The sequence below is a fragment of the Somniosus microcephalus genome, chromosome 24 (genome assembly GCF_052327205.1).
Source record: "Somniosus microcephalus isolate GS21.2 chromosome 24, FLI_Smic_1.0, whole genome shotgun sequence".
Lineage (NCBI taxonomy): Eukaryota > Metazoa > Chordata > Chondrichthyes > Squaliformes > Somniosidae > Somniosus > Somniosus microcephalus.
The window spans coordinates 24,070,747-24,088,070 of NC_141010.1; the positions used below are offsets into that span (position 1 = coordinate 24,070,747).

Here is a 17,324-nt window from a genome sequence, read left to right on the forward strand (position 1 = left end):
TGATGCCAAACATCTCAGAAGTGACAGCACCTCCCTTTCTGCCCGCCACAGAAACTCCTCTTCCTCCTCCATATCTAGGAGTGCCAAAGGGTCCAATGCACCTTTAAGAAGCTAACTTCTAAAGGCCAGACCATCACGTTTCTCAGGTGCCCGTTTGTATGGGTCAGCAGCACGAATGGAGCACAACGGCTGAGAAAAGCTGCTGACTTTGGTGTGGGACCAATTTGCATGCGATTGACTCAAATTAGTTGGTATAAATGACACGCTCTCATGTTGGTAGTGAAGCCTTAAATATGTATAGATTTTTCCTATCACTGAATCTGTTTGTGCTTCCAGAATGTGTGTGCGCGCAATAAAGTGATAGGCATAAGGAACAACTCCCTTCCCAATACATTTTTAATGTTTTAAGAGCATTTGTGGAAGTGTTCACAGCCTCAGAACATTCAAATCACTGCTTAAGTTATTAAAGTGTGTCCAACAGACCACTTGAACACTTTTTACAAGCGGCTTTGCACCGGAATTGAGGTCTGACACCAAATGCGAAGACAGATGGATGTGAAACCACCTACTGAGGTGATTTCAGTGCTTGGGCCAATACTATTGATCTGATATCTAAGTTAAACCGATAATTTTGGATGGGGGAATCCAGTTTGCATCAGTGCAGAAGTGGTAGGGAATAGCACTCTAAGTGATATAGAAAAGACCTTAGAGTTGTATGATGCAAAGTTCCAGTTGTGAGATGTGTAAGGAAGGGAAAGCAATAAATAAATATATATATATATATCAATTTTAAACTTAATGAGGAGTGCCTTGTATAAAACAACTAAAGTCTGCCCTCTGTAAAGAGAGAATGTCTTCAGTGCGGTGAGAACAACTATTAATAAATCGCAATTTCATTATACAGGTTTATATGTCTTTAATTTGAAAAAAGACTTCCTCTATTTCTTCCCCAAACTATGCATCCAAAGTTGCTCAGAGGCCTACCTTTAGGCCTCAGGCTGTGCCATTCTGAAACAACTGCTGGGAAGTTTGAGAGAACAATCTGGTGGTGACTCTCGCTCTGATTCACCCTACAACTCCTTCCTGTTTCGGGGAACTGTCTGACCTTGGTGTGTCTCTATAAAGACGGGAAGTCTGTTAGTGTGATTACAGGCACAGACTCAGTCGCACCATTCTGTGGCACCATCTGTTGGTGTTCCAAAGCGCCGCATTAACACACTGCCCAGAATATTTAAATACATTCAAACAACAGATTCTGTGCAATTGTTTTAAAGCGTTCATTGTTTTAAGAAAAGAGCCAAATTCTGAAGCTGTGTAACTCTACTTTGATTCGGAAAAGATTTCAGTAAATATGATTGAGTAAATCAATTTAATTCAAGCGGTGAACCAACAAATACAGCAAAACATTTGGTAGACAAAGGAGGTATTATGGTGGTTTACATGTCCAAACAGTTCGGTGTCGATGGGATATAGTCATCAAGTGAATACTTGTTGTTCAAAACTGTTCATCTGTTAGCATTTCTAAACAGTGTTTCAGTGTCACTAAAGGATTATCTTTTTTTTAAATTCAGTATACTTTTGTTTTAATTCTATTGATTTTCTGAATACTTTTGCTGAAGAGAATGGCGATGGCCTTTGGGACAGCTTGCGTGAAGGAGCAACTGGCCTGGGCTTCCTGCTGTATGTGGGTCAGCCCGTGATTTCTCTGTCAATTATAATGGATTGCAAGCACACAAGCAGAAAATCTGGGCCACTCTGTGGGAGGGAGTTTTAAGCCCCAAGGACTGGTGGGTTGGGTTGTGTAGGTCGGTAATCATTTTTAAATTCTTAAACCTGATCCCAACTGACAACTTTTTAACGGAGGCGGGTCGAGGGGCTGGCGACCAACCTGCTCTCGGGTCACTAAAAGTCTTTTAAGGAGGCTGCGGGCCTGAATTTTAACACAATTTTTATTTTAAGGGCCGGATCCATGAGACAAGGGCCTTTATTACACTGCTTGTGGGCTGGGGGAGCAGGAGTGTTTCCTCCAGTCCCAACAGGCTTACCTCGGACCCCTGCCAACCCCCCACTCCCCCGCGATGTCCGAATTCCCCCCAACCCCACCCCGTGATACCAGACTTACTGGACATCTGCTCCCCGGCTGCTTTCTAGCTCGACAGCCTGTCGATTTGGCTGGCTGACGGCCGGAAAACCTGTTGAAAATATTTTTTTTTAAACGCCCTCCCGTTAAATTCGGCAGGACGTGCGGGAAACCATACTTCTGGGTTTCCCATCTGAAAATCCTCCTCCCCCCGCTCTCTTCCTGGCTCTGAGTAAATCTCAGGACCTTTGAGTCTCATTGCGTGAGGGAGCTGTATTAACATTGATTGATTATTAACCCAGCGTTACCTCAACTATACAAATTAATTTCGCTCTCACAGGGGTAGATCATGACTTTGCGCGACTGTGTAAAACAGGTGATAGCGAACTGGGGGTCCATTTCACATCTCTCCCAATATTTATTTCTATTTACTTCAGTAGACCACATCTTGAGTATTGGGCAGTTTTGGTCGCCTTATCTGAGGAAGGATGTTCTTGCCATGGAAGGAGTTCAGCGAAGATTCACCAGGCTGATACCTGGGATGGCAGGAATGATGTATGAGGAGAGATTGGGTCGATTGGGCTTACACTCGCTGGAGTTTAGAAGAATGAGAGGGGATCTCATTGAAACTTATAAAATTCTGACAGGACTGGACAGACTAGGTGCAGGAAGGATATTCCCAATGGTCGGGGAGTCCAGAACCAGGGGGTCACAGTCTAAGGATAAGGGGTAAGCCATTTAGGACAGAGATGAGGAGGAATTTCTTCACCCAGAGAGTGGTGAGCCTGTGGAATTCTCTACCACAGAAGGCAGTAGAGGTCAATTCATTAAATATATTCAAGAAGGAGTTGGATATATTTCTTAAGGCTAAAGGGATCAAGGGGTATGGGGAGAAAGCAGGGACCGGGTACTGAATTTGGATGATCAGCCATGATCGCATTGAATGGTGGAGAAGGCTCAAGGGGCCGAATGGCCTACTCCTGCTCCTATCTTCTATGTTTCTATGTATATATAAAATGGGCTGTCGACTCGCTATCACTGTCCCCCCTCCCCACCCCCGCCCCCCTCCCCACCACAAAACCCTGCCTGGAAATTTGGCCACAGCTCCCGTAACAGTCTCATTGCTCCCCAACTGTGGTGCCCCTGGTTGGCACCTGGAAGGGTGGTAGGAGAGAAAAATCAGCCGTATTACTTCCTCCAAGATGGGGGAATGGCATGATGGAGTGGAGAGGCGATTTTTCACCTCTTGGACTCGTGTGAAGCCAGCACAGGCTGGATTTCTCTCTCCCGTTGCCAGCTGTAATGATGGAACTAAAATGAGTTTGGGCAGTCTCAATCTGATCCTTAACAAAGTTCAAAACTGTCCAGAATCGGCATAAAGTGAGCAATCAATGTCTGGAGTAGGAAATGGGAAAAACTTGTGCTTAAGTTTGTTCATTACTAGGAAAGAGAGCTTTACTCTGTACCTGACCTACATTATACATGACCTGCTAGTGTCTGATGTATGATGTTGGCACTGTTACCTAAAAGAGGAATTCTGTTCCATTCCACAGAACTGACATTCATCGTCTAAAAATACATACATCTGAAGACTAAAAAGTAATTTCTTCAAGAGAATTTCCCTGATAAAGGCATCAGCGCTTGCAGTTTACCCCCAAATATTCAAAAAACATTATCAGCAACCGAACCACAATGACCTGTTCCAGCCTCCTGATGGTGAAGTCTTTCTCTCAGGTTTCTACCGCCCACTGAAAGGTCTATTTACAGATTTACACAAAAAAGACTTTTAAGGCTAGATTTTCTGCCGCCTTGCCACCGGATTTCGGGCAGTTCCCAGGTGGTATGGGGAGGAAATCGCTGGGAGCTGTCCCACTGCTTCCTGTCATTGGGATTTTCTACCATAGGTGTTGACAGACGTTGAATATGTCTTCACAAAGAACAGGTTATCTTATTCAAAGGGGGCAGTTATGAGAGAGTGATGTCCTACATCCCATTTTGCCTCCAGTAACACTGGCCGCGAGGAATGACAGCATATTCCTGGAGGCCAGTGCTCCATAAAGGTGGGCAATCATTTGTGGGGGGGAAATAGACTGCACTCCACTAACCCCATGATTTTTAATGAATCTGGCCATCCTCGTCAGCTGCCTTGGAGGAAGCTGGCCCTGTTCTGCTGCCACAGGTGTCCAAGGTCTAGGGCAGCCATTTTCCGCCCTTCTCCCAGAGGAAGGTTCCCTGGTGCAGGTAGGAATCCTGGCAGGAGCTCATCAAAATGCTGTTAATTAGGCTGATTCCAGGAAATTCGGTGGGGTCACTGATATAGAGATTGGGCCGATACATCGTCTGCCATGCTGACTTTCCACACTCCTTCCACCAAAGTGGAATATCTAGTCTTTAATGTTTACAGGAAAGGAGACACAAGAGAGAAAGAGCTGGCCAAAGCAAGGCAATGCAGAGACCACACCATGCACTGGGTTCAAATCCAATACCACTCCATTGTAACAAACCTTTACAAATAGATAGCTGTTGCTATTATTGTTATTGCTGTTGAAGAAGTCACTGGCTGTGCTGTTCGTGTCGTATGAAAATAGTTCTAAATCCTACAATACAGTTCAGAACAAAAAATGCAAGTATCAGTTATGCGGCTTTATACGGCAAAAGGGAAAGCGTAGAAGCAGTGGAACATATCGTTGCACAAAGTATGCTTAGGACTGTATTCTATAATGAAGGCAATTTTTTCAATCTTATTGCGCTTGATCTTTTAATGAATTTGAGTTTCTGGGGATTTTCTTTTGCTGCTACTTAATAATCTGGCCTCTCAATGCATTCAGTGGTCTTTTCTTTGCAATTCCATAAACTACAATGTGCACACTCAATATGTTACACAGAAATTGCAACACAGAAAAAGGCCATTTGGCCCAACCAGTCTGTGTTGATGCTTATCCTCTGCATGAGCAGTAGTCCTAATCTAATGTGCCTGCACTGTTCCCATATCCCTTTATCCCCTTGTCCTTCAACCACCTATCTAACTTATTCTTAAATGTTGATGGTCTCTGCTTTAATCACTAGCTGGCAATGCAATCCACAGCCTCACAAAACTCCGTGTAGAAAAATGTCTACTACTCCCTGTCCTAACTCTTCATAATTCTTAACACCTCTATCAAATAACCACATAATCTCCTCTGTTCTAATGAAAACAGTCCCAGTGTTTTTTTTTTGTATTCCTCATACCAGGTAGCATCCCAATTGGATTTCCAGAAGGCATTCGATAAGGTGCCACATAAAAGGTTACTGCATAAGATAAGAGCTCACGGAATTGGGGGTAATATATTAGCATGGATGGATAGAGAATTGGCTAACTAACAGAAAGCAGAGAGTCGGGATAAATGGGTCATTTTCCGGTTGGCAAACGGTAACTAGTGGGGTGCCACACGGATCGGTGCTGGGGCCTCAACTATTTACAATCTACATTAATGACTTGGATGAAGGGACCAAGTGTAATGTAGCCAAGTTTGCGGATGATACAAAGATGGGTGGGAAAGCAAGTTGTGCAGAGGACTCAAAGAACCTGCAAAGGGATATAGACAGGCTAAGTGAGTGGGCAAACATTTGGCAGATGGAGTATAATGTGGGAAAGTGTGAGGTTATACATTTTGGCAGGAAAAATAAAAAAAGTTATTATTTAACTGGAGAGAGATTACAAAATGCTACAGTTCAGAGGGACCTGGGGGTCCTTGTGCATGAAACACAAAAAGTTAGCATGCAGGTACAGCAAGTAATCAAAAAGGCAAATGGAATGTTGGCCTTTATTTCAAAGGGGTTGGAGTATAAAAGCAGGAAAGTCCTGATACAACTGTATAGTGAGACCACACATGGAGTACGGCATACAGTTTTGGTCTCCTTATTTAAGGAAGGATATACTTGCATTGGAGGCAATTCAGAGGCGATTCACACGGTTAATTCCAGAGATGAGGGGGTTGACTTATGGCTAAAGGTTGAGCAGGCTGGGCCAATGCTTATTGGAATTTAGAAGAATGAGAGGTGATCTTATTGAAACATATATGATACTGAGCGGGCTCGACAAGGTAGATGCAGAGAGGATGTTTTCCCTCATGGGGAAATCTAGAACGCGGGGGCACAGTTTTAGAATAAAGGGTCATTCTTTTAGAACTGAGATGAGGAGGAATTTCTTCTCTCAGAGGGTCGTAAATCTGTGGAATTCTCTGCCCCAGAGAGCTGTGCAGGCTGGGTCATTAAATACATTTAAGGTGGAGATAGACAATTTTTTGCAAGATAAGGGAGTGAGGGGTTATGGGGAGCGGGCAGGGAAGTGGCTTTGAGCCCAAGATCAGCCATGATCTTATTGAATGACGGAACTGGCTCGAGGGGCCAAGTGGCCTATTCCTGCTCCTATTTCTTACGTTCTTCACTGTTCCCTCTCTTATTGCCTCAACATCCTTCCGATACTGTGCAGTTCAAAACTGCATGCGGTGCTCCTACTGGGGTCTTACTAATATTTTATATAGATTCACCATTACATCTCGACTTTTATATTCAATGCCTATTACATTATATCAAAGTTCCACTTGAGATGCTGCTTTTAAGATCTTGTGAATCTGAAACCCCAAATCCCTCTGCTCTTTCTGATCGCCCAGCTTTCCCCCAGTCAAAATATAATTATCTTTTTTTTTGTTCAAAATGTACTACCTTGCATTTGGTTTCTATTGGCTTCTGCACTGTGTGGCATTGCCCACCATTCTGCACAGAAAGATATTGAAATACTGAAAACCAATCATGATCAGGTTAATTTTCAAATGATATTTCATATCAAACGTGATATAATATAAATACTAACACCACGCATACATAATCTTAGGGAACTCATACTTTCGTTGGCATATCAGTAGTAGCAAAGACCCCGCAAGCATCATTTCGCCTGCTCCCCACTCTCCTGTAATATTTTCTCCCACTTGTTTTGTTAATATGCACTTTAATTTACCATTGCTGGATTTCATATAGAATCACAGAATGGTACAGTACCGAAGGAGGCCATTCAGCCCATCGTGCCTGTGTTGACTCCCCTGTCCTTTCCCCTTAGCCCTGCAAATTTTTCCCTTTCAAGTATTTATCCAATTCCCTCTTGAAAGTTATTATTGAATCTGCTTCCACCGCCCTTTCAGGCAACGCATTCCAGATCATAGCAACTCACTGTAAAAAATAATACTCTCATCTCACCTCTGGTTCTTTTGCCAATTACTTTAAATCTGTGCCCTCTGTTTACCAACCCTCTGTAAACAGTGTCTCCTTATTTACTCTATCGAAACCCTTTGTGATTTTGAACGCCTCTATTAAACCTCCCCTTAACCTGCTCTGCTCTAAGAAGAACAACCCCAGCTTCTCTAGTCTCTCTACGTAACTGAAGTTCCACATCCCTGGTACCATTCTAGTACAGGAAACTTTCTGGTATCCGGCACGGACGGGACCGACGTGGTGCCGGTTCATCAACAATTCCGGATAACCGAACACTATAGTAAAAAATACGGACCTTAGAGCTCCGTATAAAGCAACAAACCCTGTTGCTTAGCAACAGCTTCAGAACAACGTCCACAAGTTGCAAGCGTCTCTGTAGCTTAGCAACAGCTGCAGCCAAACCCTTGCCTTCCTCCATTTGTTGCTGTGCAAGTAATAAAAGTTACCTGAACCGACTCCTGAATTTTGCCGGTTAACCGACATTTCCGGTTATTTAGGGGCCGGTTAATCAAAAGTTTCCTGTAAATCTGTTCTGCACCTTCTAAGGCCTTGACATCCTTCCTAAAGCGAAATCCCCCTTTCTCTTGATGATTCTGTCCCCTGCACTACTGAAGGCAGTGACTTCTTGCCACAGGCACCCATTGCTTTCTGGTACCTCATCCAAGTGGTCGCTATTCATGTGTGAGCCTTGATAGCGAGTGCCGGCAGGCTACTGTCCATGGAGGAGCATCACAGCCAAGATGGATCCTGTCTTCACCTGATGTTCACGTCCAGCAGGGGTTGCTGAATAGCGATTAGGAGCTGAAACTCTGCTTGGCTTCGCCTCCTTGACCAAGGGGTGCTGAGCATAACTGCAACACGTTTACCATTGTCAGGACTCAGATCAACTAACTCAGCAGACAGGGTATCAGACTGAGGATTGAACCAGGGATCAAATGTGGGACTTTTCTGGTCCATATTGCTCAGTTACCCACTGGATAAACTCATGGTGCCTACACGGGAGCATCAACTACTGGACTTTTAAGTGGAAATACACCCACATGAATTAAATAAACCAACCCCCATGCATCCTGTCCATATTTTTTTTTTAAAAAGGACAAAAGCATTTTGATACCTGGGATGGCAGGAATGACGTATGAGGAGAGATTGGGTCGATTCTTCTTCTTCTTAGGCAGTCCTCGGGAACCGAGGGTGACTTGCTTCCACATTAAAAATGAGTTTGCAGGTGACTGATGAGTCCAATGCGGGACCTACAGTCTCTGTCACAGGTGAGGCAGACGGTGGTTGAAGGGGTGGGTGGGTGGGGTGCTTGGGTTGACGTGCGCTCCTTGCGCTGTCTGCGCTTGGTTGCCGCTTGCTCCCGGCGAAGAGACTCGAGGTGTTCGGCGCGATTAGGCTTATATTCACTAGAGTTTAGAAGAATGAGAGGGGATCGCATTGAAACTTATAAAATTCGAACAGGACTAGACAGACTAGATGCAGGAAGGATGTTCCTGATGGCGGGGGAGTCCAGAACCAGGGGTCACAGTCTAAGGATAAGGGGTAAGCCATTTAGGACTGAGATGAGGAGGAATTTCTTCACCCAGAGAGTGGTGAACCTGTGGAATTCTCTGCCACACAGGGCAGTTGAGGCCAATTCATTAAATATATTCAAGAAGGAGTTGGATATATTTCTTAAGGCTAAAGGGATCAAGGGATATGGGGAGAAAGCAGAAACAGGGTACTGAATTTGGATGATCAGCCATGATCTCATTAAATGGCAGAACAGGCTCGAGGGGCCGAATGACCTACTCCTGCTCCTATCTTCTATGTTTCTATGTTAAATTTTGAGTTCCAATAATCCTTTGAGGTTCACATTAGTATTTGTGACATTACGTCCAAAAATAATCTGTTTTCCATGCTTAATCTCCACTGTAAGTACATGCAGTGAACTCACTGGTTGATGATGGGATACCGAGAGTGAGGGAGATTGCGCATCTCAGAATTACCACGTTCATGAGTCAGTCAGTAGTCTCGCAAACTGAATAAAAACGCTGTTCTACAGTTACTTACTGAGAACTCGATTTATAATACAATTTTTTTTAAAAACTTGATTGTAAAAAAAAATGATTTTGTTTGTGTGTGGACTATTATAGTCCCAAAAGTGGAGACAATTTCATTGCTGGTCACAGATCCAATAAAATGCAAACACTGTAAATTCTGCCATTTCCTTCAGTTAATGGAAAAGAAAATCGGGCAGGGTATAAAACAGGCTGCTGATTCACTATCATCGTTATGTGCTACCATCCGAGACCAATTTCACCTCCTCCGTCTTTTGGAGCAAAGCGTGAAACGGATTCAGTATTGTTCAGTCACAGCGGTAAAGGTTTTCAATTGGTCCACAACTGATAGCAAAATTGTTTGATGTCTGTGGCCGTTTATAGAAAAATATGTAGGTTTTTAATTTCATGGAGTCAAAAGCCGGCTGAATGTTACAGACACATATCCCATCTAACTATCCATTGGTTTAAGTGATTTATGTTTTGTACTATTCAACATTATCATATTAACAGATATAATATGTAAATTGGGCTATAATATTTTACCAAAGACTGACAAAGACCTCAAAAGAATCTGGGACCTTTGGTTAATCTTTCACATCTTCTATTTCCAACAAAGGCAAACTCTCAAATGTAACAGCTTCACTTTCTTATGGCAGGGATGGTGATCCTGCAGAATGATCTGAACAATGTTGAGGGCATTGCAGTGACTACTTGTAATGAACCAGACATTTCTGAAGATATTTTTAGGAACGGTTGCAACCATCTTTATGGTAAATGCCATTGGCCCAGTAACGTTATAGGACGGGATGGGCTGTACAGCAGACAGGATGGGCTGCACATCTTATTTACGGCCCAGCTCCCAGTATTAGATACAATGCACAGTTTCTCAGTCCTTAAGTAGAGTTCAAGACCAAAACCGGAGGATGCAGGGCTGACAACGAACAGCCAACTAAAGAAGAATTTGTACTATTTAATGTGACCATAAAAATCGAAAAACATTGATTTCTGACTTGACAAAGAACATCACTGTCAAGATTTTTACTCACTTCTTATGATAAGTAAAGTAGATTATTTGCCTGGTAGGGTCTTCATGCTTCGAATGATATGCAGCCTCCACATGCCTTCGGAGTATAGCCTAGCTTGGAAGGCTCTGGGGAAAGCAATGCTGAGCATGCACATGCAAATGTCATTATTGTTTAAATAGATGCCATGTGCAAACTTCCCCATCATGTAAAGCCCAAGGACCTACACCATTGCCTCGTTCATTTTGACCTGAAGCTAAACAGAAACTTAACTAACCACTAACGCGAACCCCTGCCCTTCATAACTACACTCCTGCAGGATCTACAACGATTGGATGGATGGGACTGTAGTGCAGAGGATGCATATCTTCTTTTTTCTTCGTTCTGACTCCAAAGTATAGAGAAATGTAGGAGGCAGAGGCCCCTGCACAGAAGCCATAGCATTCGCTGTCAGGGCTGATGTTGTTTTCTGCTGTAATTAAATCCCAAATGTAATGTTCAATAATAGTATGAGGATTTCTCCGTGAAGCCTTGTATATGGTATCAATTAAAACTTAATGGAGAGATGCCCAGGAAGCAGCCATGGAATGGGTGAAATGCCCCCTGGGTTTCTTTACTGCAAGATGGTAGCAATATAGGAAGCAATCGGCCATCCATTTTGATCTCTTCTATTTTGTCACAGGTTTGCCTTGGGTCTTTGCTCTATGGGAAACAAATCACTGTTGAGCTGCCTAGACTACTCTGTGCAAGAGATATAATAGAGCTCCTGCAGGCTTCTACACAGTGAGAATGATGCTCTAGCTCTGACTTTGGTGATGATGGATAAAACAATGGATAAACAATTTCTTCAGCTAAATGAACCTAGAGAGTGACCTTAGATTGAGCCCTCAATAATGCAGTGATGCCAGTGTTTTCTCAACACTGACTGGTGTGCTTAGCAAAGCAAAAATGAACGTACTGATTTGTTAGGCTTATTTTGTTTGTCCAGTTTCTTTACAATAATGTGGGAACCACAGTACAGCAGGTCCTTACGGGTGTATTTTGTGAACCCCAAGTCATGTTTAGGTGAAGTGTGAGCGTCAGCGATCCTGAATTGCCTACTGCATTCCGCACAGTGCTTAAGGCCTCTTGGCAGATGCTGATGCACCAATGCAGACCCAATTATGATGAATTTAGATACAAGAGACGTACAGCATGGGTCAATCCTGACCCCATACCATATGACCACAGCCAAGCTGGAATACACCAAGTATTACATTCCAGTTGTGCCTTAGCCTCTTGTATGCCAATGCTGTTGTTTATTTTTGACTGCTTGATTTCCCTTCTACGTGGCCATATCATGAACATAAGATGGGTAATGGGTGTTACCATGCAACCCAAAGAGAACAGCTTATCTTTCTTTTGTGTACTTGTCCTGAAAGATACAAGTATGATACTTTCTGGAGGCTTGTCACCCAATGTCAAAATCTTAGGCTACAGGGTAACTTGAAAAAGGAAACATAATCCTGAACAGACTGCACTAATCGACAGAATGTTTGATAATCTGTCTGCTTCCTCTAAGCAACAGCTGTAGAAAGATTAGAGAGTTTGGAGATTAAATTTCTGCGGGGTTCTCCTGACTGACCATCGTAATTTCAGTGGAAGGTCCGCGGAAACTCCGAGAAATGGTGTAAACAGCATTTATGCCATTTCTCTGGGGTTGCCACGAATCTTCCAAAGTTACGGTGGCCACTCGAGAGCGAGAACGCCGGCAGAAATTCAACCCCTTGGTCCCAAACCTGTTGGGTGACAAAAAGCCTGACGAAAGGAGCCTCTTGCTGGGGAACACTGAACTGGCACAAGGATGGAGGTCTTGGGGACTCTATACAATGTGTGACGAAGAGACTATCTGCAGCACTGTGACAACATTTTCATATGCACACTCAACACATTGCTTGCCCAGATCCTCTCAGGCTAGGCTGTGCTCCTACAGTGTGTGGAGCATGCAGATCGAAGAATGTTATTTCTTCAATATGATACATAGTGGACGTTCTAGTGCCAATGAAATGAGAACTGAAAATGATCCCCTTTAAGGTATGTTTAAGACTGCATTATATTTCCGAGATTTCTTACCTCCTCATCATCATCAACATATTGCCCATAATGCTGCTCCATCATCTCCCTCTGCCATCTCTCCTGTTCTAGGGTTTGACGAATCAGCTGGGCCACTTCACTGGTTTCTCCAGGTTTCTCCCGTCCAATCAAAAACCTAAAACCGATGCCATATATCGTAAGTAGATTTATTTGTAATTCATTCACTAGTGTTACAAAGCAGAGTTTGTAAGTAGCCATTTTTGTTTCCAACTAATTCCAAAACCAATTACAGGAAACTCTTTTTTATCCGGCACCAACGGGACCGGCGTGGTGCCGGTTTATCAAAAAGTCCGGGTTACAGAGAGGTATAGTTAAAAGGTACGAGAGCTCCGTACACAGCAACAAATCCAGGCTTCCCTGTTGCTTAGCAACAAGTGCAGGAAACCCTGCCACATACCAAGCGTCCCTGTTGCTTAGCAACAAGTGCAGGAACCCCGATTACACAGCCACAGATCCAGGAACGGCCACTAATATGAAGTAAAACTTACCTGAACCTACTCCTGAATTTTGCCGGTTAACAGAGATTTCCGGTTATTTAGGTGCTGGTAAATCGAGAGTTTCCTGTAGCTCTTCGCAAAAAGGACAAATGGAACATAGAAGGGTTCAGACCAGATCTTGATTAAAAAAAACAATCACAAGAGTTTCCAATGCAGCTTCTGCTTCAATGGTGCTCCCAAACTGCAGATGGGCAGACCAGCATATAAACCTCGCAGCTTGCTTCCACCCCCACCCCCCCGGCCTCACAACAGAAACTGGAACCTGTGCCAATAGAGCACTGAGGGTTTGTCTATGTTTTAAATGAAGCCTGTTAGACACTTTGGCAAAACATGGATGTCCATAATGTTCCATCGTTTCTACTGTATTTCTGCGGTGTGTGTGTGTGTGTGTGTGTGTGTGTGTGTGTGTGTAGATGCTGTTGGACAGAGATAAACTTAACTGATGTTTTGGGATTCTTGGCATGTTACACATCCAGAATGTGCAGCATTACAACTAGCAAGTTCACAATGTCCTCATGGATGAGGAAGGTCATTTGGCCTATTTTAATGCATCCATCAAGGATAGCCTTATACTGCGTCACTGCCACCACTCTACCTGGAAGTCCATTCCAAGTGTTGATTGCTCTCTGCATGAAGAAGAACCTTCTGACGACATCAGTCCAAAATCAACTTTCGCTTTGAACATGTGTCCCCTTGTCCTACTCTCAGTTTCATTTAAAGTAGTATTCTGGATTAGTCTGTATGTTGCCCGTTTTCCCTTCCTATGTGCAGTACTTTACACTCGTTTGCATTAAATTTCATCTGACATTGTTCGGCCGACTCGCATATTTTGTTTAGTTCATTCGGTCATTTCTGGTCTGCCTCCTTCGATTTCGCCGCCCCTCCAAGTTTGGTATCATCTGCAAATTTGAGCAATTTACGTTGAGTTTCTGAATCCAAGTCATTGATGTAAATTAGAAACAGCAGATGTCCAATCTCAGCCCTGGGACACACCCAGTTCAGTTCTTCCTCCTACCCTGCCATTACCCCTCTAACCAGTACCCATTGTTCTCTACTCTACAGCCTATTTTTTAATCCACACCCAAGTTTTGCCCTGAATTCCCACAGCTTTGAGCTTAATGAGTAATCTTTTGTGTGGAACATTATCAAATGCCTTTGGAAATCCAAGTACACAGCGTCTTCTACTGAAATGTTGACAAACATCCTCCTCCAAGATAATTGATTGAATTTTTCGCATAGGTCTTTAAATTTAGCCTTTTAAAGTTATAAATGTGGTTCCTGGTCTGTGGTATAATTGGGTCCTAGATCACGTTAAGCTTGAACATTCTGTGCTATGACTTCCATTCCTGGACATTGTCCGGGTCATTGACAAATACCAGGTCAAGGTGAACACTGCCTATCGTGGCTTCCCTTATGCACTGAATCATGAAGCAGTCGTGAATTACATTTACCAACTCTGACGCTAAACACTTGGGTTTACACAATTTATATTGGGTTGGTTGAAATCTCCCATTAAAATAACTTTCCTGTTCTCACATACCCTTCTTATCTGTTTGCAGGGCAAACTGCCCTCCGTCTCATAGAAACATAGAAGATAGGAGCAGGAGGCGGCCATTCGGCCCCTCGAGCCTGCTCCGCCATTCAATGAGATCATGGCTGATCATCCAAATTCAGTACCCGGTCCCTGCCTTCTCCCCATATCCCTTTAGCCTCAAGTCTGTAATGACCTGGTGGTTTGTAACATACCTCTAATCTTAGCTTGGATTTTCTAATATTACAGATTTCTGAGTAATTCTTGCTATAACTTACCACCTCCCAGAGGATCAACGTCATTTATCTCCCAGTTGTCTCTGACATATGGCGATACCACTTGCTTTTCTGTCCTATACACGGTAATATTAAATCGATTTCCATCTTTTGGGTTTAGTCATGTTTCTAATATTCCCATCGCATCATATTTCCACTGCCATAACATCCTCCAATCTTATCTCTAATGCTTCTAGCCTTCACATATAAACATCTTAATACAGAGTTCTTTCATGGGAGCTTTTCCTGAGCTCCTATCTACATATGTCTCTCGGGGTTACTGCATTAATACCCATCTCTTGACTACAGGAAACTTTCGATTAACCGGCCCCTAAATAACCGGAACACTATCCACCGGCAAAATTCAGGAGTTGGTTCAGGTAACTTTTTTTTTACTTTTAGTTACTTTTTTTACTCCATTTGTTGCTGTGCAAGGGTGTAGCTGAAGCTGTTGCTAAGCTACAGAGACGCTTGCAACTTGTGCTGATTGTTTTGAAAAAGCAACAGGGTTTGTTGCTTTATACGGAGCTCTGAGCTCCGTATCTTTTACTATAGCGTTCGGTTATCCGGAATTGTTGATGAACCGGCACCACGTCGGTCCCGTCCGTGCCGGATACCAGAAAGTTTCCTGTATTTCTATCCTGTGATTCATCCCGTCTGGAATCTGGTTATCTCCCTGCCCTCCCCCAATCTATCTTGCTTAAATGATTTTCAATTGCTGCCTCGATGCTCCTTGCAAGCTACTTTGCTCTTATTTGCTCACAGGGCAGCTCAGCCTTCCTAGACCAGTCCTTTTTAATCTGATAACATTCCCGCTTATTTATGAAGGTAGTATTGTTGCTTTGACACCAGGTGGCCAGCCATTCATTTACACCTTTAATTTTATTAGTGAGCTTGTCGCCTTGCCCAAATATTGAAAGTCAGCAGTGTACCTTCAATTTTCTGCAATTACTTCATCAACTGACACAGATACGTACCTAGCAGAGGTTGGGCAGGTTGAATTTCCATGACTTAAGCCTGACCCACGGCCCCTGAAGCATGGTCTGTTATCTCATGTTTCTATGTGTGACTTGCCCTACTTGGCTCCTCAATACTTGTCTCCTTTTGGCCTAGCTAAGAATTCCAAACGACAAGGGGATTTCAAACGATTCAAACATTCCTGCGGACATTGCTTTCACGTAACAAATATCTCAAAAATTGATGGCTGCTCCAATACTTCAAGCCTAACAATGACAGTGGGTGATACTAGTGGGCGAATGGTTAATGGATTTGTATGCAATGGCCTTGCTACTTTAACAAGGGTGTTAACTGAGTTAACTGCCTCTATTAAAATTGCGGACAAAGTAATTTCACACAAATACATTTCAATATCGCACACGGTAATTCCTGGGCTATAATTGTTTTGACTATGCCAACAACAACAATCTCACTGTTCTTTTGAAACTGTATGCATCTCTTGTCCATCTCTTCTTCTTTTGGCTCCCACACAGTGGCCGGAATTTTCCCGCTGCCGGGCGCGTGGGTTTGGAGGCGGGGCGGCAGTAAAAGTTGCAGCAATTGCGAGCGTGTCGGGAACCCGCCGTCATCCCACCTCCTCACACCTTTAACTCGGGCGTGTTTGCCAGCGCGCCACGGACCCGAATGACAGAGGCGGGCGATCTACTTAAGCTCATTACATCCTTGTTGTGAGACCCTTAACAGGGGTTTTAACCAGGCCTTGTGATTTTGACTGGATGACCACAGGAATCACGCAGCTCGGGAACCATGTCTGTCAATGTGAGACGGAAGGTCAGTGGCCATTGAGCGAGGTCATTAATGGAGAGCATGGAAATCCAAATAAATACTCCCACATGACAGCTCATTACTTGCCTAAGGGAAAGGTTCTTGCTGACTCCATTTTGAGCACAGGTTTAGGTGTCTAGAGTTTGCAAGTCTTTTCTACAACTTCGGAAGCCATTCTTACCACATTGCTAGTAACTATCACACCACTGTCAGATTGCTCCTCTGATCTCTACTTGACCTGCCATCTATTACATCAGCATGGGTGCCGTTTATAGTGTCTCACCTTGGTCCTCACAATCGGACCAGGATGAGCCCCAGCACCAGCAGGCACATCAGCAATAAAACCAGCAACACCAACAACCTTCTCCTCAACGACCTGATGCTCCACAAGACAGAGGGCATCGCAGGGCTCCACCACGCCAGAAACAATACACCCAACACAGGGTATACAAGCAGAGGATGAGCTTCCTCAACATGACTGAGCAGCAGTGCCAAGGGAGGCTCAGGCTATCGCTCCAGGTCATCACAGACATTTGCACATTGCTGGAACAAGACCTGCAGCCCAGAGGAGCGGGTGGACATGCCTTACCAGTGGCTGTCAAAGTCACCGGTGCCCTCAACTTCTTCGCCTCAGGCTCCTTCCAGGGATCTGCAGCAGACATTTGTTGCCCACAGATGCATCACACAGGTCACCGATGCCATGTTTAACATGTCA

At 43.8% G+C, this 17,324-nt stretch overlaps 1 protein-coding gene across 1 annotated transcript in view; it reads right to left on the minus strand.

The window, feature by feature from the left end:
- The window catches only part of LOC147101127 (neurabin-2-like), a 249,216-nt gene that overhangs the window by 36,267 nt on the left and 195,625 nt on the right, over window positions 1-17,324 (minus strand). The window contains exon 5 of the mRNA XM_085966317.1: window positions 12,504-12,639. Coding sequence (XP_085822443.1) covers window positions 12,504-12,639 — 136 coding nt within the window. The remainder of the gene's footprint in view (window positions 1-12,503; window positions 12,640-17,324) is intronic.